This window comes from Lotus japonicus, chromosome 1 (genome assembly GCF_012489685.1).
Source record: "Lotus japonicus ecotype B-129 chromosome 1, LjGifu_v1.2".
Taxonomy (NCBI): Eukaryota; Viridiplantae; Streptophyta; class Magnoliopsida; order Fabales; family Fabaceae; genus Lotus; species Lotus japonicus.
The window spans coordinates 89,110,863-89,135,581 of record NC_080041.1 but is presented as its reverse complement, the minus strand read 5'-3'; the positions used below and the strand labels follow the sequence as shown (position 1 = coordinate 89,135,581).

At 34.4% G+C, this 24,719-nt stretch overlaps 2 protein-coding genes and 1 long non-coding RNA gene across 8 annotated transcripts; all 3 read left to right on the top strand.

Moving 5' to 3' along the window:
* Window positions 1-1,150: 1,150 nt before the first annotated feature.
* LOC130727563 (uncharacterized) lies at window positions 1,151-7,925 on the top strand. 2 transcript variants are annotated; one of them, XR_009015356.1, is made up of 8 exons: window positions 1,151-1,498; window positions 1,851-1,914; window positions 2,923-3,175; window positions 3,332-3,438; window positions 4,070-4,172; window positions 5,779-6,029; window positions 6,856-6,909; window positions 7,391-7,925. It is a non-coding gene; the product is annotated as an uncharacterized LOC130727563 (long non-coding RNA). The 2 variants fall into 2 exon arrangements; XR_009015355.1 differs by lacking the exons at window positions 1,151-1,498; window positions 1,851-1,914; window positions 2,923-3,175; window positions 3,332-3,438; window positions 4,070-4,172 and adding an exon at window positions 4,179-4,466.
* Window positions 7,926-10,255: 2,330 nt separating this feature from the next.
* On the top strand, window positions 10,256-13,420 carry LOC130727562 (F-box/kelch-repeat protein At3g23880-like). Of its 5 annotated transcripts, XM_057578723.1 has the most exons (4): window positions 10,256-10,601; window positions 10,716-11,396; window positions 11,553-11,855; window positions 13,062-13,420. In XM_057578723.1, exons 1-3 carry the CDS (start codon window positions 10,476-10,478, stop codon window positions 11,826-11,828), a joined length of 1,083 nt encoding a protein of 360 aa, XP_057434706.1. In that variant the 5' UTR covers window positions 10,256-10,475; the 3' UTR covers window positions 11,829-11,855; window positions 13,062-13,420. The 5 variants fall into 5 exon arrangements, with proteins under 5 accessions (XP_057434706.1, XP_057434703.1, XP_057434705.1 ...); XM_057578720.1 differs by having other exon boundaries at window positions 10,716-11,851; XM_057578722.1 differs by having other exon boundaries at window positions 10,716-11,851; window positions 13,059-13,420.
* Window positions 13,421-19,340: 5,920 nt separating this feature from the next.
* LOC130710897 (tocopherol cyclase, chloroplastic-like) lies at window positions 19,341-21,738 on the top strand (the record flags this gene model as incomplete). The annotated part of the gene is made up of 5 exons (XM_057560287.1): window positions 19,341-19,445; window positions 19,815-19,928; window positions 20,522-20,638; window positions 21,173-21,322; window positions 21,404-21,738. Coding segments are annotated over 5 exons (663 nt in total), but the record flags the coding sequence as incomplete, so codon positions are not given.
* Window positions 21,739-24,719: the final 2,981 nt, after the last annotated feature.

The following is a 24,719-nucleotide window of genomic DNA, read 5'->3' as shown; positions in this document are numbered from 1 at the left end:
TGGCGTTGAACATTATGGAACATTAAAAATTCAATATAATATCTCTTCATCAACGTGTTATCATTTTCTTCTTACAAATAAAAGAGAATACTGCTGTCTTCACATCTTTTTTGTAAATTATTTATTTAATTTTTTTTAAAGGAAAAAAAAGCTTAAGTTAATAATTTATAAAAAAAATAGATAGTTAAATTGAATCTTCGTGCATCTCAATGAACCAATAAAATTATAAATAAATAAAATATAAAAATGATATTTCACTTATCTTAAATGTGATTGGTCCACCTAGGATATGGATTATTTAACCCAAATTTTTTTAATGGTCATTTAAACTATATATAGTTGAAAAAATTACAAATTATTAGTATATAAATTAATTTGTTTATTTTTTTTTATAGGCAAATGTTAGTGGTTAGTAATTACAAGTGCTCATCATCAGGGTTCGAACCCTGGACCTCCATCTCCAACACCTATTTCTATCACACCCATTAATTTTTTTATCTTAATAAATTAAAGAATTAATTGTATTAAATTGTAAAATCGCTCGTCCGTGCATCGCACGGAAACGGGCAACTATCCTAGTTGGTTACACATTGGCCTTGATGTTGGAAATAGAGTTGTTAGCCATAGAAGAACCATTCCATGCACAATCCCACTGTTATAAATATAATATAAAAACCATTCATAAAGCTTAAGCTCTTTGAATAATTAGTTCTTAATATGGAATCAGAGTCTGTATATATGATCAAGTGGTCTAGAGTACGATTTTGACATGATATCAGACTATCAGACTCTATGATCAAAGTGGTCTAGAATAGGAACCCAAAAGTTGAATTTCAGCACAAGGTAAGCGAGTATGTACATTATTCACGCTTCAAGCTAGTTGGCTTGCATGAGGGAGCGTGTTATAAAGAATGCATTGTTGGGCATCTAAGTATATTATTAATGTAGGATGCACAGTCAAAGTATCTACATACACTTAATGGGCTGTTAGAACAGCACTATTCATAAGAGAAATTGCATCTTGGCCATTCATTCTCTTTGATCCTACGGTTCATGTTTTTTCTTGATCAGTTTTTGTTTTGAATTTTTTTTTTCGTTGGACTCTCTCTCTCTTTTTGTTCTCCAGCTGTTGTTGTCGGCCCATTACTTGTACTTGTGTGTATTTTTTTTATCCGTTCCAGCTGTTGTCTGCCCAGCTCCACTATTCACCCATCATCTAGGTTTTGCCTTTTGCTTCTGAACGGTTCAATCAACTGCATTCCAGCGGCTTTGTGGCAGAGGGTATGGGTGACGGTTGTACGAACTCGAAGTGGGTGTTTCAGCAAGAGAGAAGAAGGCAGCTTGCGTTTTCATGAGAACTATTCATTCATCATCAACCAAAATTGAAGTGGGTTTTTGGCAGAGGGTATGGTGAGGCTTGTACGAAATCGGAAGGGATGGTTCGTGAAGAGAGATGGAGATGCTTGGGCTCTGGCGGAAGTACTTGATGCAGAAGCAGGTTTGAATTCTTTCATTGATGTGACTTGTATGAGATGGAATTTGGTTTGATTTGTAGAAAGAGCTAGCTTCCTCTCTAACTTCTTCGTTCAATCTTCTTTCTCTATTAAATTGCTCTACTAAATTGATTTATTGATTGATTGATTGTACAAATAGTTAACCTATCCCTATTCGAATGACTATCTACTGGTAGAGTTATGGGTTCTGTATATTTTTATATTAAATCTTCATCCCAAGCTATCTATAAATACCACCATTGTTTTGTTATTTTTCCTCATCCTTTGTTGTTCCTTTGTTTGGGGGTTGTAGTATCCAAACTTATTTGTGCATTTTCATATTCTGTTGTGTTCTAGGGAAAGAGGGAGGGAGGTCTGTATGCAGAGGACTGGAGGAAGCTAGATGACAATGTGTGCGAAGGTATGTGAATTGCTTTGTCTTTAGTTTTGAAATCCTAATTCTAGGTTTCAGGTTTATCATTCTCTTTTCATATTTGAAATCTTATTCGGTTATTTTTTTTTGGTTACATGAAATCTTCTTCTTTGAATTTGTGAACCACAAACTAACAAAACAACAAGAAGAAAAAGAAGAAAATTCCTCCATAGATAGATTTAACATGAACGCCAAATGTTTTGACCTATTAGTGGCTTCCATTCCTACTTGTGACTAATATTATTAGTGCTTTCTTAAGTGTTAAAGGAAAAACAATAATTGGATCTGATAAATTTATGGTGAAATATAATTGTATTAAATATATTCAGTTTATTCACAATTACATGATGAGGATATACATAGAAACTAGAGTAACAAATTTCTAGCTAACTGATAAGCCTGTAACAGATTGCTAGCCAAAGTGATGAACCTATAGATTAGGATCCCAAAGTTCAAGTTTGAATATGTAACAGACCAAGTATAACAGCTTGATGTTAACAGATCTTTGCTGCTATTGCTATGATCTTATCTTATGCGTTAATAGGATCATGAAGTGCTTAAACTTTAAACTATCAAGAGTTTATGTGTTCTATGAGCTTGCTGTTTTAAGTTCCACCATCTCAGACGCTACACATAAAAAATTATTTGCTTGTGTTTTTATTTTTATTTCTATTGTATTTTGAGGTAGGAGAGAGAAATATGATCTTTTTTGGAATGTAGATATAGATTTTGGGTTGCTTGATTTGCTGTAATAGATGGTAAGTCACCATCAGTTTTGTCCTCACAAGTGTATAGTTGATCTGGTTGTCCCTTGAATTGGTCTTCACTTGCTCACATTATGAATGTTTCTAACTATTTTCTTGGCTATTTCAATTATTGGGTTTTTATCTGGCTTTGAGTATTCTTCACACTTATTATGTCAAGTGTTATATTCCATTCTTTGCCTTTATTTTCTATGATTGAATGTGACCATTTGGATCCATTCTTAAATTTCAGTTGGAGCCGTCAATTTCATTCATATTCGTATTCAGCAGAAACATCAAACACATACAACTATCCATCTTTTTGTTCAGTTTCTGCTCCATCTCTCAATCTATTTCAATCTCACACAACCAACCAACCATATCTTGCATGTTCCAATTTATCTCTTCATCCAATCCATTTGATTTCACACACAAAACAACAAAAACGGCTCAATCGTTCATTCACTGATATTTCACTGCAGCCACATCCACCTTCACTGAACCAGGTTGGTTGTTGTCTTCAATTCACAAAAAGATTGCTTTTTGACGAAAACCCAGGTTTTCTTTTCGTGAAACATCATTAAATTTGCAATCTTTCGAAGCCCCATTTGCTAAAAATTCTGTATTGTTTTTTTGGTTTTGCTGAGATTTTGTGTTGATAGGTCAACATGGAGATCGATAGAGCAATCAGAGAGTGTGACGATCGAAGGCTTCAGACCAAGTATAACAATGCTACCTATGTTATTCAGAGAGCCTTGGCTTTGTATTCGTAAGTCTTCTTTGTCTCTCATGACTATAGGTAATAGCTGTGACATGTGATTGATGGGGATTTCATATATGAGGAGTTAGATTCAGTTGTCTGTTTTGTGTTGGTTAGTTTAAATCTGAAGAGGAAAAGAATGTTATGTGTTGTTGACTTGATTTTTGGTTGCTGCTGCATCTGGAAAGGTGAATTGGTTATCAATGTGGATGGATGTTTGAATTGTCTAGGATCAGTTTGATGAGATTATGGGGTGATATTGACTTTCCTCCATAGGTAATTGTTGTCTTAGGGGCAAGCCATGTTAAAAATGCCAGTCTGTTGACTTGAACATAAATGTTATGAATGATGGTCTGCACAAGAAATTCCACATGGTCCAAGTTAATGGTGCTATCTCAAAAGTGGGAATAGATTTTCTGTTGATATGTGTATGTTATTCAAAAAGGTTATACAAGCTTTGTTTATCGACTATCGTTATTTATAACTGTATGCCTTTTCTAAACAACTTAACAATTCTTCCTGCTTCATAAGAGCATGTATTTCCTAGAATGCTCCTACCACAACTACTCAATTTGGCCTTACCCTTTGCCCTCTCCTCATCGTTAGAAAGGGTCTGATGCTTATAAGTTGATTTTTGCAGGATGGGACGAAATGAGGATATCCATTGATATGTAGAGAAGGTGGTAGCTTGGTCTCGAGAAAGAGGGAGCAGAAGGTAGAGAAGTTGCTATTATTCTTCATTGGTATGTATTTTGTTATTGTTCTAACTCACTGTTTCTTATGTTTTCTTTTATGTTTTTTCATTTCCCCCTTCATTTAGTATGGTTTTTCTTCTTACTTATCTCCCATTATGCATGATTTTTTTTCCTTATTTATCTCTCATGTGTGACTGGTTGGTGAGGTGATCTGGTATTGATTGTGGAGTGTTTGTGGCCTGTGAGGCGCTAGAGCTGCTGGTGTGTTATGTTTTTGCTATGGCGGATGATCCCTGTCGTGAGCTTTTGAATGTTGCTGGATCCTCCTTCATACTATAGAGGGTCTGTCTCTTCTTTCTGTTCTGTTGTTACTGTGTTTGCGGTCCTTTGTTGCTGCTGCTGTTGAAGCTTCATGCTGTTTGATATGTGCTGTTGTTTCTGTTGGGATTGCTGCTGCTGTATGCTATTGCTGCTGTGTTTTGCTTCTGTTGTATGCTATTGCTGTGTCCTTTTTTTTAATCTAGCTCTAATATTCAAAGAGGTAACTTGATAATGAAGTGGAATTTTTAATTTGTTTGATAAGCAATGATAAGCAAGGAAGAAACAAGTTTTTAATCTGTTTGTTGGTAGTGGAAATGAAGTAACTTGATAATTGGTGACATACTCACTTAGGATTTTTGGGTCTAAGACTGCACAAGAGCAAAATTTCGATCTCAGTATTAATGCAAATGCGTATTTGGATTGTCTATCTTGCCATACTTGACAAATTGAATAGTTAACTAAGTTATTTTTATCTACTTGCTGATATTTTATGACACGGAAGTTTTCCTTGAATGGAATGGTTCTTAGTTTCACTTTCCAATGTTTTAATTAGATCAAACATGTGCTGAGAAATCAAAGTCACATATTTGGACTTTTCGGACACCAGAAGAGGCTTCATACAAATGGAAAGAACTTTATGGTCATTTAGACGAGCCTGAATGGTGAAAATCAAATTGTGAAATATATATATATAGTTTGATTTTGCCGGTGATACATGTGCTGAGACTTGTAGAGACCAAAGAAAGAAAGTTGATATCAAATTGAAGATGCCAGAGGATGAGATTTTCAATCTTAGTTTTGTGCACCCTGCACATTGAATTTTGTATTCAGAATACTCGGCATATTGAGTTTCTAATAATCTTTTGAAGTTGCAATGACTTAGTTTTAATGGTTTTTTTTAACTCCGAATGAAATTTTAGTCACTGCTTTGTAGTCCTTTTCTATCATATTATGGCTCAAGAATTTATTTGAGCTTATCTTAAAGCATAATTACTTATACAAAAAAATTAGATCAAACATTAGTTTTGTCTTTTCCATAATTCACCAAAAAGTCATAGATGTATTGTGTGGATAACTAGATATCATTGCAGAAAAAATTGGAGCTTTTTGAATGTTTTCCTTGTGCTTATACTTTCTATAGACTAACTACTACATTATTTAACAAAATGTTTTATATTTTCTTACTCCTTGGTTTTGAGTACCTTATAACATTCATTATGTCCTACAGTTTATAATTTTCCATGTGCAGATGTCTCTCATGGTCATAGTGTGTGTCTTACAACTAGCAATAATCTCTTAATTGTCTTATTGAGGTATTTTGAATTATTAACAGGTTCAATGGGATGGATCAACAACTGGTGAGCACCAAGCAGAGTTTCAATTTGAATTGAACCAGTAGTGACTCATTTCTATGGTTATCCACCTCCATTTTTAAGGCCCAAGTTTCCAAGGCAACCAGGAATGCCAACTGGTGAGCACCAAGCAGAGTTTCAATTTGGTAAATTGAACCAGTAGTGACTCATTTCTATGGTTATCCACCTCCATTTTTAAGGCCCAAGTTTCCAAGGCAACCAGGAATGCCAGGTAACATGACTCATTCCTTGATTATTTCAGCTTTCATTGTAAGATTTCTTACTTGGATTTATTTTGTTCTTGTGAATAAATCGCTCATATCTATTTCACTATAACACAAATATCATATGTGAAGAATTCAATTCAATACTGGTTATGTCACTCTAGGAATCATGTTTGCTTCAACCCAATGTGTTTCCACTATAAGTCATTTGATTAGGTGGGCAGAACTTACTTTTGGTACAAATCTACTGTTAGATTCTCAATGCATGACTAACTTGAAAACGTACTTTGTGCTCTGATATGACTGGGATAAAGATTTTTTTTAGGGAGAATCATACAGAACCTCAGGGTAAAGGAAATCAATGACTTTGTGATTAATGAGTTATATTTGATAACTTCACCCTCTTTTGATTAAAACTTCTTAATATGTGAAATTTAGTTATAGAATATGCACAAGCATTGATTCTAATCTAAAAAAAAGTGTTGTAGGATTGAAGATGGAAGAAAATGCAAAGCTTCGAGTAGGAAATGCAAATTTAAAGTTCCTGTGTGCCGGGCACGCCTCAGAGGCTGCCGGGCGCTCCTGGCGGTCAAGGAAATTTCACCCTTGGCCCTTTTATTTTTTGCCTTTCTTACTCAATGACTTTTTGATCAGCTTTACCAAGAAGTTTATAGTAATACTAAAGTTCCATAATCAAATATATTTCAACCTTGCAGAAAGTCTGTTCTAACCTAATTTAGTTTCGTCTCTAATACTGCCTTATAAAAATATGATATTTCTTTAAGATGTATTTATCTCTCTTTGCATTGGTTCTCTGTCATGTTTCTTTTGCAGTTGTTAGATGAGAGAAGATCATCATTGTCTTATGGTTTATTCATCTACTTATCGGTATGGTATGCTACATGGTTGCCTCACCAACCACCATATTTAATTATGTGTGTGTGCACGTGTATAAGTAGTAGGAACCATATAAAAAGGGGATTCCTGATACATAGTAGTCCATTTAATTTTCTGGTTCATTTGGGGTTTTTGAATTTTATATTGTCCAAGTAAAAATCTTCCCTTGGCCTGAACATTGCGGGTTGAAATTTGGCTTCTGGGGTTGGTTCGATATGTTGAAATACTGAAGTGGGTCTTTACGATGTTAGTGAGTCTCTCATTTTTTGATTTTAGTGGGAACTCTTTTTTGTTTTCAAGAGGAAAATATTTTAGTGGTAACTCTATTTATGAGTCTCTCATTATTTGTGTGATTCTTTCAACAGTTTTTGTTCTGTTAATGCTTATCTGACTTTATGTTCCTTTCTTTACTGATCTGTGGTATGCGCAATTGACTACCTATGCTAAGGGTTGCTTTTTTTTTTATTAGCAGAGGTGATTGGGTACAAAAGATGACGAGGGTTACCTGTGATTTTGGCGATACAATGTAGAAAGAGGCAGTGTCTTCTAAAATCTCACTCCAGAATTCTTTCCCTATTCACGTTCCCCGATGAAAGTCCAAGCCTCTCTTTCAATCTGAATATATGCATTTAAGATGATAATAGAGGTATTGCTTTAGGTGGAGACAGTATCCTAGAGTTAGTTGATTAGTTTTAACATACGAGAATTGTGATTCAGTGGCTAAAAGCTAGAAGTATGAGGCGAAAATGTCAATGATATTTATACTTATCCATATGTGCATGTGAGCCTCACTTAGAACTCGAGTTCTATCTCTCAAGAGTTGAGATTTACGCGATATCAATTTAAAGAGTGGGTCTATAGTTTGTTTGTAAGAGTTTTAAGACTTTCAAGATTTGTAATTTTGTGCTATTCTTGAATTAATTCTGGTTCCTTGGCACAATATGCACGAAAACTACCATGTATTATTTGCAAGAAAATTGAATATGATTGATGCTTAGGGAGTAGAATTTGAGCTGAGTAAGCTAGAAGGAACGGGAATTTGTTATATCTAAAGGGCAAGTTAGTTTTCTCATGCCAACACTTTCCAAAATTAACTATAATTGCAAATGTTTTAGTTCTTTTGATATATCATTCTGTTTTGAAACAACAAATGCCAGAGGTGCATGGTTTTGTATTATGTCCTTAGCTATTTATACTGTTGTTCAAGTTTTACGGATTTGGCATTTGAACTTTGAAGTAATATTTCAATAAGAAGCTTATTTAGATGGTTCAAGTCTTAGTTGTAAAGAAGAAATTTACAATTTTGGATTTTTAGGAGCTTGCTTCTTACATCAACATCGTTTTTTTACACTTGTAGATTTTCCCACTTTTTTTCTTATCAAGTTTGTTATATTGCTTAACCACTCTCTTGGTAGGGAATAGCTAGGTTATATATTAATGATCTTAAGACAAATTGTTAGGTGCGTTGTTGGTTAAGCCTCAAACTTGGGACTGGTGTTCATTGGATGCGTTAAGATGAGTTTCAAATCTTAACTTATCGGATCATTTTTTTGCACCTGAACATGATCACTTGCTGCGGTTAACAAATGTTAATTATTGTAGGATGCTGGGGCTCAGCTGCTTAACGGTAATGGTGTTGCCAATGCAAATGGCACTACCACTATGGCTGACATTAGAGTTGTCAATATGGACCAGCTCGTATGGATTGAGTTGAAAACGGGTTGCGTTGTGTCAACCCGAGGTCTTAACGAGCCAGGAAAATATGAACACAACCCGGTTCGCTACGAGCTCGCGGGTTGGCAGGCTGGCTCGCGGGTTGAGTAAAATAAATATAAAAAATAAAGAAATTGGATTAGAAAATGTTTAAAATGTTATAAAAATAATAATTTCAAAAAAATACTTACATAAATTGGTTTCAACTCATAAGAAAGAGGTTTATCAACGCAACTATTTTTTGTCACATTTGAAATATAGTAACAAAAATTAATTTATAGGATTTAAGAACACAATTGTTTTACTGTCACATTTAAAATGAGATAAATAATAGAATAACAATAAATAAAACACAAAAAATCGTCTCAAATTTAAAGAAATGAAAATTTCCATTTTTCTATCTAAAAATAATCCATAAAAATAACCTTGAATTAAGAAAAAATAAAATAAATTTTTTAATAAAAAATAACTTGAACTCGCAGGTTGGCTCGCTTGACCCGCGGGTTAGCTCGTCTAACCCGCGGGTTAAACGAGCCGGATTGCACTAACCCAAGTTCTTTTCGAGCTGAAATTTAATCAACCCAACCCGGCTCATTTAACCAACCTGTCGAGCTGACCCGCGGGTTGAAACTCATATTGACAGCTCTAGCTGACATCTTCAATACTTAGAAGGACCTATGCAATATTGATGTTGTTATTTGTGATAAATAGTATTATTTTTATTTTCATTCAATAAAATAAATTTTATTAATGCAATTTTTTTATAATTATAATAACACCGTAAAAATTATATATATATATATATATATATATATATATACATTAAAGTGATTAATCTACACTCATGTAATGGTAAAGATAATAATTAAAACGAATTGAATTTGGAATCTTGAGTAGACAGCTGATGTGTAAATTACTAAATTCATTTTAATAAATTGTAGAATCAAGTTTAGAATCACTTCTTCGTGCATCTCACGGACACCGGAAAAAGCATCCACTCATGGCCAATGAAGTTCAGACACATTGACTTCAATATTCGTATCTTCAACGAGGATGAACGTGAGATAATCTATGCTGAGCCAGAGCAAGAACCATGGACAGAGTATGAGGAAGTTGGTTTTTCTTTAAATCTCACCGCCGCCCAGTGTAGCAGAAGCAGGCATTGGTAAAAAGTGTATATTACATTAATTTAATGTTTTATTTTTGTAGATATTAAACTATTGTGCATTTTTTGCGGCCTGTTCATGCTAAAGCTCTCTAGGATTATTTTCGTTGTCAGCCCAAATCAATGAAAGTGATTGTTCGTAAGGGTGATAAGCAAACCTGGGGATTTATTTTGTAAAATTATAATTGTATAATAATTATAATAAAATTGTAAAAACTAAATAAGTACATGTGTTTCAGTTACACTAAAGTTAATAATCGGTTTATTGTCACCTGTCTATTGGAAAAGTTAATAATGATTGCGTAGATTACAAATTACTACTGGTATTGTAAATTAATTAATTCATTTTATAAAATTATAGAATTAAAAATCATAAAACATAGAATCGTTCGTTCGTGCATCGCACGGTAACGGGCTATTATCCTAGTTAAAAACAATATAAGAATTGTCCCTAAGTGAGCTCAAAATTGAAAACAAAATAACTTGCATTCTGCTCCCCATAACTCCAAATTGAAATGAAGGAAAACTCCTCCAATTTCACACAAGCCCAAAATCTATCTGAAAATTCATCATACGTTGCTTCCGTCGAAACCTGTTAACTCCCTCTCGACGCCGCCGCCGCCGCCGCCGCCAGAATACTTCGTCAAAAGCAGCGTCGAAACCCACGCTTACCCCTCCGATGGCCTCCCCGAGTTCAGCCCGTGCCTGCCTCTCAGTTAGCGACGCGCCGCCTTACTCTGTCCGTTCATCCATGTCCTCTGACGGTGCGAGTCCGCCGGAAGCCGCGTCTGTGTCTACCATCGAGGTAAATCATTTGATCGATCACAGTTGTAATTTGTAAACCCTAAACCCAAACAACAATTGCTATTGCTACTGTATCTATCTATCAATCTCACTTTGTGAATTCAATTCAATTCAGATTCAGATTCAAACACTGCATATTGACATGGATCGAGATTTGATAATTGAAATCCTTTTGAGGTTGCCGGTGAAGTCTATTGTACGATTCAAGGCTGTGTGCAAGTTATGGAGATCTCTCATATCCGATCCCCTCTTTGCATCATTACATTTTCAACGTGCTGCTCCTTCACTCCTTTTCGCTGACTCTCATGCCATTCGAACCATTGACTTAGAGGGACCGCTTCAATCTCATCGTGTTTCTCAACCAATCAATTGTCACTTTTTGTCTAATTATCATGATTTATCCTTGCCTCGTAACTGTATTTCGATTCACGGTTCGTGTAGAGGCTTTCTGCTAATCACCTGGATTAGGAATATTGGTTATCAGCACCCGTGGAATGATAGTCTCTACCTGTGGAATCCATCCACACATGTCCACAAACCAATACTTTCATCTCCTGTTGTTGACACCAATGTTTTTGATCATCTATATGGATTTGGTTACCATTCCTTGACAGATGACTACTTGGTGGTTCGAGTGCCCGTTACGGACTGTTACCAACCTACTCATTTACCAGATGTGCAGTTTTTCTCATTGAGAGCTAATATGTGGAAATATACCGAGGGTGTTGATTTGCCTCCCTTGACCACTATTGAACCTTGTCATGGATTGCTCTTTAACGAGGCTATTCACTGGGCGGTTAGTAACTGGGTCGATGGTGTTACGAACATGTTTATTATTGCCTTTGATTTAATGGAAAAGAGACTCTTAGAGATACCCATGCCTCATGGTCTTCTTTTCCCTCGTTTTACTTTGTGGGTGCATGGAAGATTTTTAAGTCTATCAATTTTGCAGAGAGATGGTACATGTGAAATATGGGTTATGAAGAAATACAAAGTACAGACATCTTGGACCAAGACTGTTCTATCTACGGGGAGCTTTCACTTCCCAATATGCTCTACAAAAGGTGGTGATATTGTTTTACATTCTGGAACAAAAGTGAAAAAGTATAGTGATGAAGGAGTAGAACAAGAAGAACAACTAGAGTATCCGAACCATTGTGGTTTACTAGATGCATCAGTGCCCATATATACAGAGTCAATGCTTTCACTCCCTGATGTTAGCGACTGAAATCTCCACAAGAGCTTCGATTTGTAAGTAAGCTCCTCAACTTTCACTTTCAATTTGTTAGAAACACATTTATTTCCCTTTTAATATGCCTTCTATTATAGTTGTAATGTTTGTGGAGTTATAGTTCTAGTCGTTAAATATCTGGAGATTCATCCAAGCAGTAGGGAGTTTTTTAATGGCTTTTAGAGGCAACTTTGGACTAACAATCCTAACCACAAAGACTCTAATAGTTGCTGTTTTGGTTTGGATTCTAACTTTGTGGAACCTTACTATGCTGGATGTAGTGAACTCCTTTTCAAAGATGGAAAGACTAATAGTTTCATATAGGTAACAACCATGGCAATATAATGACACAAAACCTATCATTGATTACAATTCTAAGATGACAAGAATAGGATTAGGCTCACTCGAAAATGAAAGTAGGAAAATGAGTGATTTTATGCCTATTGTGATTTTGGTGGAGGGATAGGAGATCCTCTGCAATGAAATTCTAAAACTGAGTTGTTGGAAGCTGTACTGAAAAACCTTAATTATGGTTGTGGCTTTCGTTATGCTTTCAATTCATTTATTCATTACTACCCACAATGTGAAGAAAGATCCATTTATTATTTGAAAACAAACATATAGACATTTTAAATAGGTTTCTTTTACTAGAACAATGTGTGGAAATGATGTACAAGAACAGTATTTAGACTTTTAATTCTTAATATCAAGTTAAGTTAAGGAATAATTGATCATGAGATGGATTGTCACGAAACTTCTGTAATTCAGAAAAATCAATTTGCTACAAGTCCATGTTCATTTTACTATCTCAAACAGCTGCATATATCATGATGTCATGATGAGGCTGCTAGATGGCAAAGTAATCTGCAGTGGTAGAAGAAGAATAAATTCAAGGGCATGTAATTTGATCCATTTTTGTGAGGCTCATCTAGGAAATAGTTCATATCACAACTAAGGGCATATTTGAATAAGAATCTCAAAAGGGTTACAAAATTATGGTTTGATCTCTTACTTTGGTTTCTCGTAATAGCACTTTGACAGATCATAATATTGATTAGTTGGAAATGAATTGGTATCAAATGTTGTTTCATATTGTTGATAGTGATGGACTTTTAATCTGCTATGTATTTTAAGCTTTAATCTAATGAGAGATTTTTTTAATTATAAGTATATGAAATGTTATGGTACTTATGATCTGAGTTTTTGTTATTGGTTTTGACTTTTGAGCAGCAGTTAGTGGGTCTGGTAGCATCATTCACGTATGTTGGTGAAGTGATCAATGAAAAATTGGGTCAAACAGAAGCTGAAATCCTTCATTGAGGTCCATGGAGAAGAAAGGAAGCCATGGGGAGTCCATTAGGATCTTGACTACAAGGAGCGAAGACCCAGTTAATTTATATGAAGGATTACGAGCCCTATGGAGGTTTTATTTCAATTAATCAATTGATTTCAAATTATTGGAACAAATGTTTTATTTGTAATTTAATCTCTACAAATAATAGCTCGGTTAATTTATTTGTAATCAGAGTTTTTTTCTACATTCTCATTATATTTTGGATTAATGGTATATTAAACTATTTGTGTGACAACTTTTTTTAATTGTTAGAACATATATTTATATCAACTCACATATTCAATTCTTGCATACTATACTTTCGTATACCTCACGTTATATTTTAAAAAAGTTCACGGGGACGAACAATTTGCACGTATAAATGAGGATGTTAAGATTTATAGTTGACAAACTTTTAAGTAAGGGGTAACATACGCACAGTCTAGGATTATCCGGAGTTTAATTGCATGTTTCAATTTAAATGGGGAGGAACATTTTTTGTTTTAACATTTTAACAATGACAATATAATGACACAAAACCTATCATTGATTATAATTCTAAGACGACAAGAATAGGTTTAGGCTCACTCGAATATGGAAGTAGGAAATGGGGGGCTGAGATTCTCTCCAGTGAAATCCTCCCAAGTTTTCTCCAATGGACATTTGTGTTTGGACCGCCACAAAATGTTTCCAGCTGCCACAAAGTCTGTCAATTTTTTCAGTAGAGAATTTCACTAGAGAGGATCCGGACCCGGAAATGGGTGATTTTGGTGGAGGGATAGGATGTCCATTGCAATGAAATTCTAAAACTGTGTTCTTAGGAGCTGTACTAACAAACCTTAATATAAATGTGTTTTTTTTCCTTTCATTATGCTCTCAATTGATTCATTGATACCCACAATTTGTGAAGATAGATCCATTTTGTTGAAAACAAACATATATACATTTTAAAAATGTTTTTTTAACTAAAACAATGTGTCGAAATGATGTACAAGAATAATAATTAGATTTCTAATTCTTAATACCAAGTAAAGTTAAGGAATTATTGATAATGAGATGGATTGCCACGAAACTTATTGTTATTCAGAAAAATCAATTTGTCAAAAGTCCATGTTCATTTTACTATCTAAAACAACTGCATATATCATGGGGTCATGATGAGGCCGCTAGATAGCAAAGTAATTTGCAGTGTAAGTTTTTGGCTATACTTTTAGGCTTGACTTTTCCTACATCTTCTATTTTTATTTTTATTTTTGTATATCTTTCATACCCGGCCTACTAAATATAATGTTGGAACATATTTAAGCATTTAATTGAATTTAAGAGTATTAAATTATCCTTAACCAGTGTCCTTAGGGCACTCATTAGCAGGATTGTTTCTATAAGTTTGGTTCCTATATTTGTATTGTCCTTTGCCTGTATTTATGGATCATAGATATATGTGTCTTGTAATATTTGCTGATTGGGAGCCATTCTTCACTGTAATAAGAGTTGGTATTCTTCTCCAATGGCCTGCCTTTTATTTCTCACACCAAAACATCCCTCCCTTGTTTTGCAGCATACACTGAAGATACTGAGTGTGTTGGGCTTGCTCGGCTTGGTAGCGAAGATCATATGATAGTAGCTGGAACAATGAAGCAGTTGCAGTTGGTTGACTTTGGAGCACCTTTGCATTGCCTTGTCATAACAGGGAAGACCCATCCCTTGGGAACAGAAATGCTGGGTTTTAACAGATGCAGGACTTGGTCATTGAGACTAAAGGACCACTTTAAGTCATAAAAGACTTTTTTTCTTTGTGTTGAAGGAGGGGATTCAGATTGGACACCCCATCACAAAATCTCACACCACCATTTAGATCTCGGAGCGAGATGCGAAATCTTGTGCTAGAGTTGCCAAATCCAACTCTCTTGAATGAGTCTTTATCTTTTGTGAAACTTTTTGCTTGTGAGCTAGAGGCGGCTAAAGTTTTTTTTTCCCGAAATAATCCCATCATCGAATTAAGAAGGCATATAGGCCACAATGTCAAGATCTACCAAGTTCTGATCCATTTCTGGAACCTCCTCAACCCAAACTTGACAACCAAGGTTAGGAGCGTATCTTACAACCAAGGCTAATTGTATGACCCTTACTTGTAACTTGTTGAGTGATATTTCGGAGCTTTTGGGCAGAGGTACATTACAACCCAATTTATCTAGAAGGAAGTAACTTACATATCTTTTATACTAACACTGTAGAAACTCAACAAATGAGAACATGTTGCTCATAAACTCTGATTCTTGTATAGTTGTATTTCTAAGTACGTACTATTGAATCTCCCTACTGCGTTCTTTGAAAGGTTCAAACTATTTCTCACACCATTTTCTAGTTATTATGCCATGAACTCTCTTTTCTAAATTAAAATGCAGCTAAATCTCCCTCATGTGGATACACTGTCTGACTTTCAAAGTTGTAACATGAAAAGATGAGTTTAAATATCTATCGATTTACCTTGAATATAAAAGAAGTCACTTTTTAAGTGCTAATGTATCTTCATTTAATTGTGTTACATGTCATTTCATTTTCAAAGTTGCCTTCATGATTCCTATCTAAAGAAAAAGAAGAGATGGTGGAATTTCGGTGGCTAGGATCACTGCACAGTGGAGATGCAACTATTTCAAGCATCACAGCTCCTTATTTTTTTTTCCTTGTATAGCATTTATTCTTTTGTATATATGTTTTATTAATCCTATTTTTATAAAAACTAAGCTGCCTCTGATTCCTTTTTCTATGTCTGAGCTTCTTTGTAGTCCTATTAATCCTATTAGTCTTATTAGTGTTAGAATTGTAAAATGAACTTTCCCTTGTTTTATTTTTTTTGAAATGTGACTATATATACTAATAATAGTACTATATACTAGCGTAAAACTGCTTTGTTTCTTTTTCCCTTGAATGAAATAAAATTGTTTTTTTTTATATAATATTTAAGTTTATCACTATACTAATAATAGTGTTACTAGTGTATGTGATAGTGCGTCGTGTTAAGAAATGTCATATAATTAATTGTAGCATGTCAAACCGACTTTCCCTTCTAAAAGATGCTAAGTGATGGATCATAAATAAATTAAGTTCTATCCACCTCATTAATGAAATCAGATAGTTTTTATTTACTTGTTGATAGTAAAAAGTTGCCTCAAAATGATACTAGTATAATGCTCCTACAATAGATTAATGTAATATGCACTGTTAATGTAGTTTACAGTACTACTTAATTGAATTCTATCAAATTTAATTAAAATTAAAAAGGAGAATATGTAATTATTCCCTATGTGGCATATTATAATTGATTGTCAATGCACTACAAAAATAACAGCATTTTGCCGCGGTTAAAACCGCCGCAAAATACGAGTTGAGGAGGCTGGCTGGCGTCACAGGTACGAGCGTCGGGAGAGCATCCTGCGACGGCTAAAAAAATCAATCGTTGGAATAATTGGCACAACATGCATTTTGCATTTTCACCAACTCTGTGTCCGGTTCTAACCACCGCAAGATGAATAATGCCATCAAATTTCCTATTCTACTAGAAATCCCCGAAACACTCTTTTTATTTCTTCAAAATCTCCTTACATAAACTCTTTCCTAAGAATTGATTTTGACTAAAATCAATTATTTATAGAATTTCAAACTTAATTAGTATGTCATTGAAGACACAAGACTCACATTTAAGTGGATTCTTGTTTTTCAATAAGAAATAACCAACTTCAACTTTAATTTCAAATCTCATTGAGAAACAAGAAGTAAATTAACATAATTTCACATCCCAAAGTCCCGATTTTTTTCTTTGTTCCTATTCCACCATTCACCAAAAATGACTAAAATTTACTTCTTGAAGAAGTGGTCAAATGGTGGACATTATTCACAAAACTCATTCTAAAGAATTTAGTAGCGTTTATGGCAGAAAAATGAATGTTTCAAAATGAATTGGCCGGCCACGTACTACTACTAGAAGTATCATTTACTTGTAGTTACTAAAATCTTAAAACTTGTAACAATTTAGTGATGATTCTGGGAATCATAAAATTCAAACTGTTAGGTTAAGAATGATGGTTCAGTTCATATTCAATCTCATTAAATGAAATAGCTCATTAGTTGAAAACTCATCCAATCTTCACCAAACCACACCATAACTAACTTGGTAGTTGTAGACTTTGCCATGAATTAATTACCAAAAATCCAAACTCTATTCATATCCCACGAAAACAAATTTTATAGTGCCTAACTAAAATTGGTCTAAACAACTTACATAGCATGTAACAACACTCTCTCTATATTTGCTTTTAGTACGAGGATTATCAATATCTTATTACCATAATTATGCATTTTTTCAGATTCATTTTCAAAAAGTATTGTTCATATGAACAATCATACACTATTTTAAGCAAACATATTAACTCTTCATCAATCTTTCTACGGCTTAATGCACATAGTGGAGTGAAAGATTAGATAAGTAGGTTTGTGTATGACTTTATCTCTATTTCTTTAGCTGTTAGCTTACGACATGCACTAACAATGCTTTACATGCATTCCATATCTACACGTTTCTCTCTTTTTCCCTTATCAGTCAGTTACTTTACAAGAGTGTTTGAAGAGGAATTGACCCGTTGATACTACTACTAGCAATCATAAAATTCAAACAGCTACATCAAGAATTAAGATGGATGTGTTCATATTCAATCTCATTAAATGAAATAGCACATTACTTGAAAAATCATCCAATCTTAGGTAGTGTGTGACACACCCCTCCTTCTATATTTGTTTTTACTTTTTAGTACGAGGATTATCAATTTCATTACCAAAATTATGCATTTTCAGATTCATCACAATACAATACAATGCACTGAAACTTGTCCATTTTGCTCTATCACTGAGTCTGTCATCATCATCATTCATGTATTCGGTGGAGAATCCTGCGTTTCCCAATGCAATGAGCCAAATAAGAGTAATAAACATAAGAAGCCGAAAAGTGATGAAAGTGAAAATGTTGCAACTAATGAAACTGCAATGTATTAAATTGTAACTTTGACAGTCTGGTTGACTCATGGGTTTTGGACATGGTGTGTCATTCTGCACTATACCTTATTCTCATTATATCTTTGGAAAGTTTGGGAAGGTTCACCTCCAAGTCTTATAATATCATTGTAAGAGGTGATGTTGGCATTAGTACCTGTAGTGGAACCCAATGGACATAGCACAATGTCAGATACATTATTTCTTTACATATAAATATGATATTTGTAGGCCAGTTAGATTACATGACTGGTTATAACTTAGATTGGGCTTCAGGAAACAAGTCTTATTCTTTGTTTCTGCTTATATATGCTTCCTATTTGTTCATTTTGTGCAGGAATTTCATAATAGAGTGCTGGAAGGTTTTCAAGTCACTCCCCTTTGGAATCAAGGTTTTATTTGCGATGATGGAAGGTGGAAGTTAGATTGCTTTTTAAGTATTGGATTCTCTGGTTAATTTTTTTTCTTACTTGACAGTTGACACAAATTTTAATTATAGGTCAAATTATGTAGAAACAGTAAAGACGGCTCGTTGGGAATATAGTACACGCCCTGTATATGGATGGGGTGATGTTGGGTCCACACAGAAGTCTACTGCTGGCTGGCTTGCAGCTTTTCCTATTTTTGAGCCACATTGTCCATGAGACCTGCCTTTTTTTTTCCGTAAATTAAGAACCAAGTACTTATTTTAGTAAAAAAGTTCCCATAAACTAGAAGCTTTCCAAACTGGGCCTTAATGCATATTTGGAAACCCAACTTGTTTTCATGTTAAATGAGAATTGCTTCTGATTGACGTGTAGAGCACAAATTTCTCTTTCTTGCTTCTACTTGGGAGAATTGATTTTGAATAAATGTAAAACTGATCCCAACAAGCTATTAGTCACCTGCTACCTACAAAATATTACACGTCGATAATAGTCATGCTGAAAGGATATATAATCATTTCTAGAACCATGAGGTGAATCAGGAAGGGGGGAGTATAATGCTATTTACACTTACAATGTCAATTTTGGACTAAGATTGGATTACTAGGCTCATATTTTGGTGAAGTACTTTTATGCTTTAAGAAGTAATCACTTGCTTGCACCTTGCAGTATTTATGTTCTCTTTCATTTTTCTTATATTAATATTGAATCTCAGGTTGGATAGAGTGGGATGGCGAGAGGATTGAGTTTGAAAATGCCCCATCTTATTCAGAAAAGAACTGGGGCGGAGGATTCCCAAGAAAGTGGTTTTGGGTAAGTAATATTTTTATTCATGAAAGTATATCTTCTAAAGTTCATTAGCACATCAATTCCCTAGTTTGCTATGAATCTTAAGCCGTTGCTGATTGTATGCAATCAATTGCAAACCTTGTCTGTTGAAAATTATGGTTAGAATGTTTTATTTCTTCAGCATTATGTTTTATACTTCTAGAAAAATCAATTGTCTGTTAACAAGCTATAGACAGCAAGCACATAAGTCATGCTTCATTAGGCCTTGGAGACTGCAGGAGATGGAGTCCTTTTGTATTGTTATATTGAGATTCAATTATTCTCACCTTTGTTTGGATCAGTGTCTGTGCTTTTATATTTTTATGCATCTCAAATTGTTAATGTTTCATGCAGGTTCAATGTAATGTTTTTGAAGGTGAGGGTGCTAGTGGAGAAATTGCAATTACAGCTGCTGGTGGATTGAGGCAAATTCCTGGGATAACCGAGACCTTCGAAAATGCTGCACTGGTACCTTCATGAAGCATTTGGCTATAAATTTGATTCATTTCATAAATTTATTACACCAGGAAATAAATTTAAGACTACCTCTGAAATAAATGGTGCTAGTCATGGGAATGACAAAAGGACCAGGACATATAACTAATTTGATTTCTCTTTTTGCCAAAATAACTGTTTCTGCTCTTGCTAGTTGTTCTCTTTGATAAAGACAAACTCTTGGGTGAGGATAAATACAGTCTTTTAATATCTTAAAATTTGTGCATAAATTGTATCACTGATACTTTACGGAAACATTTGTCCGCTGCTTAAAATCATGAGTGATGAAAAGAGTGATGTTAATATTTTGTATGAAGTGGTTTAATTAGATTGGTATTTCTTCTGAAATGTTCTAATTTGTATATCTAATGGTAGATGGTGCTTTCTTTCGTTTCACGTTGTGGTTATAAAATAAAAAAAAGAATTTATGTTCTTCTTGTAAGATTTTTAGGGGTCTATTTGCCATCTTCTGTTGTTCACTGCATGCCATTAATCGTCCTCCTCTTGTTGTTATTATTATTATGATTGACTTTTCTTAATTTTTACTATGTTGCCAACTGGTGCAGATTGGAGTTCATTATGGTGGAAAATTTTATGAATTTGTGCCATGGAATGGTTTTGTTAACTGGGAAGTCACTCCTTGGGGTTATTGGTTTATGTCTGCAGACAATGGCAGTTATCTGGTAATTATATCTTTCTAATCACGTTTTGTTTTTGCTGGTGGCCTAAAGCAATGTTGCATACACACATACACACGTGTTGTGGGTGGGGCATTATAGTTTTGCATCTCATTTGAACTTATCAATATATAAACTATGGAGGCCTATTTTTTTTTAGAAAAAGTTTTAGTTTTCATTTCCAGTTTTTACTTTTAACTACTTTTTTTCACTTTGTTTCAAATTTCCTCAACAAAACTGAAAAAAAGAAAATGGAAACAAGGTGAAATTTTTATAATTAAAATTAAGAGTATGAAATAAAAATAGAAATAGAACCCAAACAAATCCTAAATTTATGCTTTGTGCAACATAGTTGAACTTCTCAATGCAGGAGAAAAATAATAATTTGATGGGACTTCTTTTGGCAAATGACATGAGTGTGTTTGTATTTACGTTCAAGTTGGTCAAAAACTCATTCACTCCAACGACACAAGAGACATGACACATTTAAACTGCCTTGTAATGTACGCTGACAGAAATCCGAACACACTATTGTGGCAGGTTGAATTAGAAGCAAAAACAGATGATCCCGGTACTCCATTGCGTGCGCCAACATCAGAAGCAGGCCTTTCACAAGCTTGTAAAGACACATGTTTCGGAATTCTTACATTGAAAATATGGGAACGAAGATATGATGGCAGCAAGGGGAAGGTGACTTGTTATTCGCACACATAAATTGTTCTTACATTATGTTTAATGGAACATGTTAATGAAATGTTTGGTAAATGGCAGATCATATTGGACGTTTCAAGTGACATGGCAGCTCTAGAAGTTGGAGGAGGTCCATGGTTCAGCACTTGGAAAGGCAAGACGACAATGCCACCGGTCATTGGCCCTGCTCTTGGATTACCCGTAGACCTAGATGGCATTTTTAATGCGGTTCCTCTGTTTAAACCACCTGGTTTGTGATCAATTGGTTTATATCTTTCTTTCAGTTTGATTTGAAGTTTGTATAAACTCTCTCTTATAGCATGTTTGGTTTCATGGGTGGAATGATCCATAATCACCTCTAGTTAGAAGCCATAAGTTTTTGTAGTTTGTAAGTAATCATATATAAATTATGTCAACTTGTGAAGCCAAACAGCATTTAGTGAAGGCAGGTATTCAGAGAAAAGTTTAATGTTTATATATAGAAAGATCAAAATGAAAAGAATTATCTGTTTACAATAAGTTTTATTAATATAAAAGATAAAAAATTAAGTAGAAAAAAAAGGAAATTAAGAAAGTAATAATAATAATAAGTCCCTTAACAAGAGGTTCTCTAACTCAGCGTCCGAAGCATCAAAACACTCGAACTCTAGACAACTCGAACTCTAGACAACGCACCACATGTACCAAGCTTCATGAGCATGTCCGCTGCAATGTTGCAACCCCTGTCAGATCCTGTTAGTGACAATTGTTCAACCCATGGTCAGTAGTGTCGGAATATCAAGCCTTTGATCAACACAGTCAAACTTCCTTCTGGACAACCTTCCTTGTATATAAAATTTTAACTATGTCTATGATAAAAAAACCCCTCAGATATTTATTTAATCATAAATAGTTGTTAAAATTTATAATTTTTTATAACCATAAATTAAACAATAGAAGTAAGTGAATACAACTCGTGCGACACATGGTGAAAATATAATAAACATGAGTCGCATCGCCTTTGAAAATACGGTACCGCCCATAAGATTCGGTCAATAGAAAACTCCTCAAAAAAATTTGGTTCATTTAGTATATAGTATTTGGGATTTGGGAATGATTTATATCTCATCCCATATGGCATTAAGGAATCTCAACGTGTTTGGAATGAGTTAAATTAAAATGTGATTCTATGGCTTTATTTTACTTTAGTCCACACCAGCAGAGACAACAATTGCAGCTTGTGCTTTTGATTAGTAGAAGCTGATCTCCTTGAACATCTAATCCTTATTGAGAGAAATCTATTTACTTAATGTGATTTTTAAACCTTAAGAGGATTAGACTCATAACTAACTTTGTATTGTAGTTACCTAATTGGGTATAGTATTTTACCGATTGAAATTTGATTCAAATTCATATCTTTTGTTATATAAGGATATATAAAATTATTGTACTATAAATTTATCCAGCTGTGTTTCAGATATGCCACATGTTTCACGAAATAAATAATTAGAGAGAGTGGGGTTCCACCATATCATCACTTTTGAGCTAACTCGATCCACATTTGATAATCTCTTGGTCAATGAGCTAAAATGGTATTTGCAATTGAACTAATTTGCTAAAACTTCGGGTAAAAAATGTAATATTTTATATATCATCTAAAGTTTTGGTCCTTAATGACATGTGATATATTTAACATGAGATGAAATGTAATGGTTAGTTAATGAGTTTTGATTCGTTTACCATATTATTTTTACAGCAAATATCTGCATTTCGTGGTGATTTATGACCGTCACAAACTACAATTAACCGGTGTACACAAATTGTTTTTTTAATTGTTATATCAAAAGGATGGTGCGTTGTATCCAATTATATGCGGTCCCTTTTTTTTTGTATAAATTCCAACCAGCAATAGGTCCTCCATTTCGCAAGTCCCCACCTCCCTCTCTCCCTCTTCCTCTCCCTCTCTGTTGGGCGTGTTGTGTGTTTGGGTGGATAAAGATGGCAGGTGGTAGGAGAATCTTGTCCATGTTTCTTGTGTCATTTATGTGGATTAATGCCCAATATGCATTTGTAAGTTGTACTTTGACACCACAAGTGCAAAGAAAAATTGCTAGAGCCAATCAAAAGGGACCTTATCTTGGTCTGATCATACCAAATACTTTTGAATTAGACCCTCTTCTTCAGAATTCAGACTACACTCCAAGTAAACTCACCATAGACTTTGCTGGTAAGTGCCATGTAATTTGACTATATTATTAATACACTTACGATCCTAATTATGAGTACGACAAAAGCTATTACATCAATTATTGACACTTTCCATTTTTACAATTTTTTAATGAAGGAAGGAGATTTCGATTTGGAGCCATTGGCCACAAGCCTGTTATACTGGTCATAACGGGAATGGGCATGATACACTTTTCTAATTTTCTCATTTTAGGCTATGATTAGACTCGTTAGTACGAACTTTTAGGGTTTTAAGAGCTTTTGTAAGGTTTCTCCTGGAAATTTTAGGTGCTATATTTTCTTTCTCTTGAATTCTTGATTATGGCCATGCTTAACTAAACTTCTTTTAGTACTTGGGTTGTGAATCCGTTTTGAACTATGTTTTGATTTGAATCTTTACTTATATGAGTTCTCTTTTCCAATCTTCGTAATTGAATCAATTTATATTGTTCATTCTTAAGTGCACGCAAGGAACTTGCTAACTTCTATGAGAACGGAAGTTGATTAGGAGTTAGGGAAATAATGATTCGATTCGATTCGATTAGGCGTTCCCTACTGCTTGATTCAAGAATAGAACCTAGTTGCGTTGGTTAGTTTAATTAGGACTTAATCTTCAGTTCTCTGGTCTAGGTGCTCGTAAAACAGAGTTAGTATTTGAATTGGAAGTCTAGGGCGTGTGAGTTGTCAACATCCTGGAATAAAGGCTAGATCGCCGAAGAGAGGTTTATTGAGTTCATATAAATATTGTTAAAATTGAAGCGTAGGACAAATAGGTAAAACATACCCGGGTGCTATTTTTCCCAACTGAATTCTCAAATCTATTTAATTTTCCGTGTTACTTATTGCGTACAACATCACTACTTCTAAAATCTGAAATTGGTTTTTACTTTTATAAATCTAAATAAGAGAATTAATAGAAATTATTATTGAATCACAATCCTTGATGGATCGATAATTTATTACTACGGGTAACTTTGTACACTTGCAAATGAGCTATCAGATAACAGGAACTCCAAATCCCACTTTCCACCCCATGTTATCTTGTATATAGACGACAAGTCGACAACACTTAAACCTAGCAGCGATGACACGAACACAACAGCATAGTACCAGCTGAGGTAGCTCTCTTTGATTACTGCATCTTTGTCCCTTTTACTTAACTGGTCTACACCAAAGGCTAACAAAGATGATC

What these genes read in the sequence shown, in the direction of transcription:
- LOC130727562 (XM_057578720.1), top strand. Translation starts at nt 10,476, where the DNA reads ATGGCCTCCCCGAGTTCAGCCCGTGCCTGCCTCTCAGTTAGCGACGCG. An exon ending in CGTCTGTGTCTACCATCGAG is followed by an intron (nt 10,602 to 10,715) that starts GTAAATCATTTG and finishes AATTCAATTCAG; the next exon opens with ATTCAGATTCAAACACTGCA.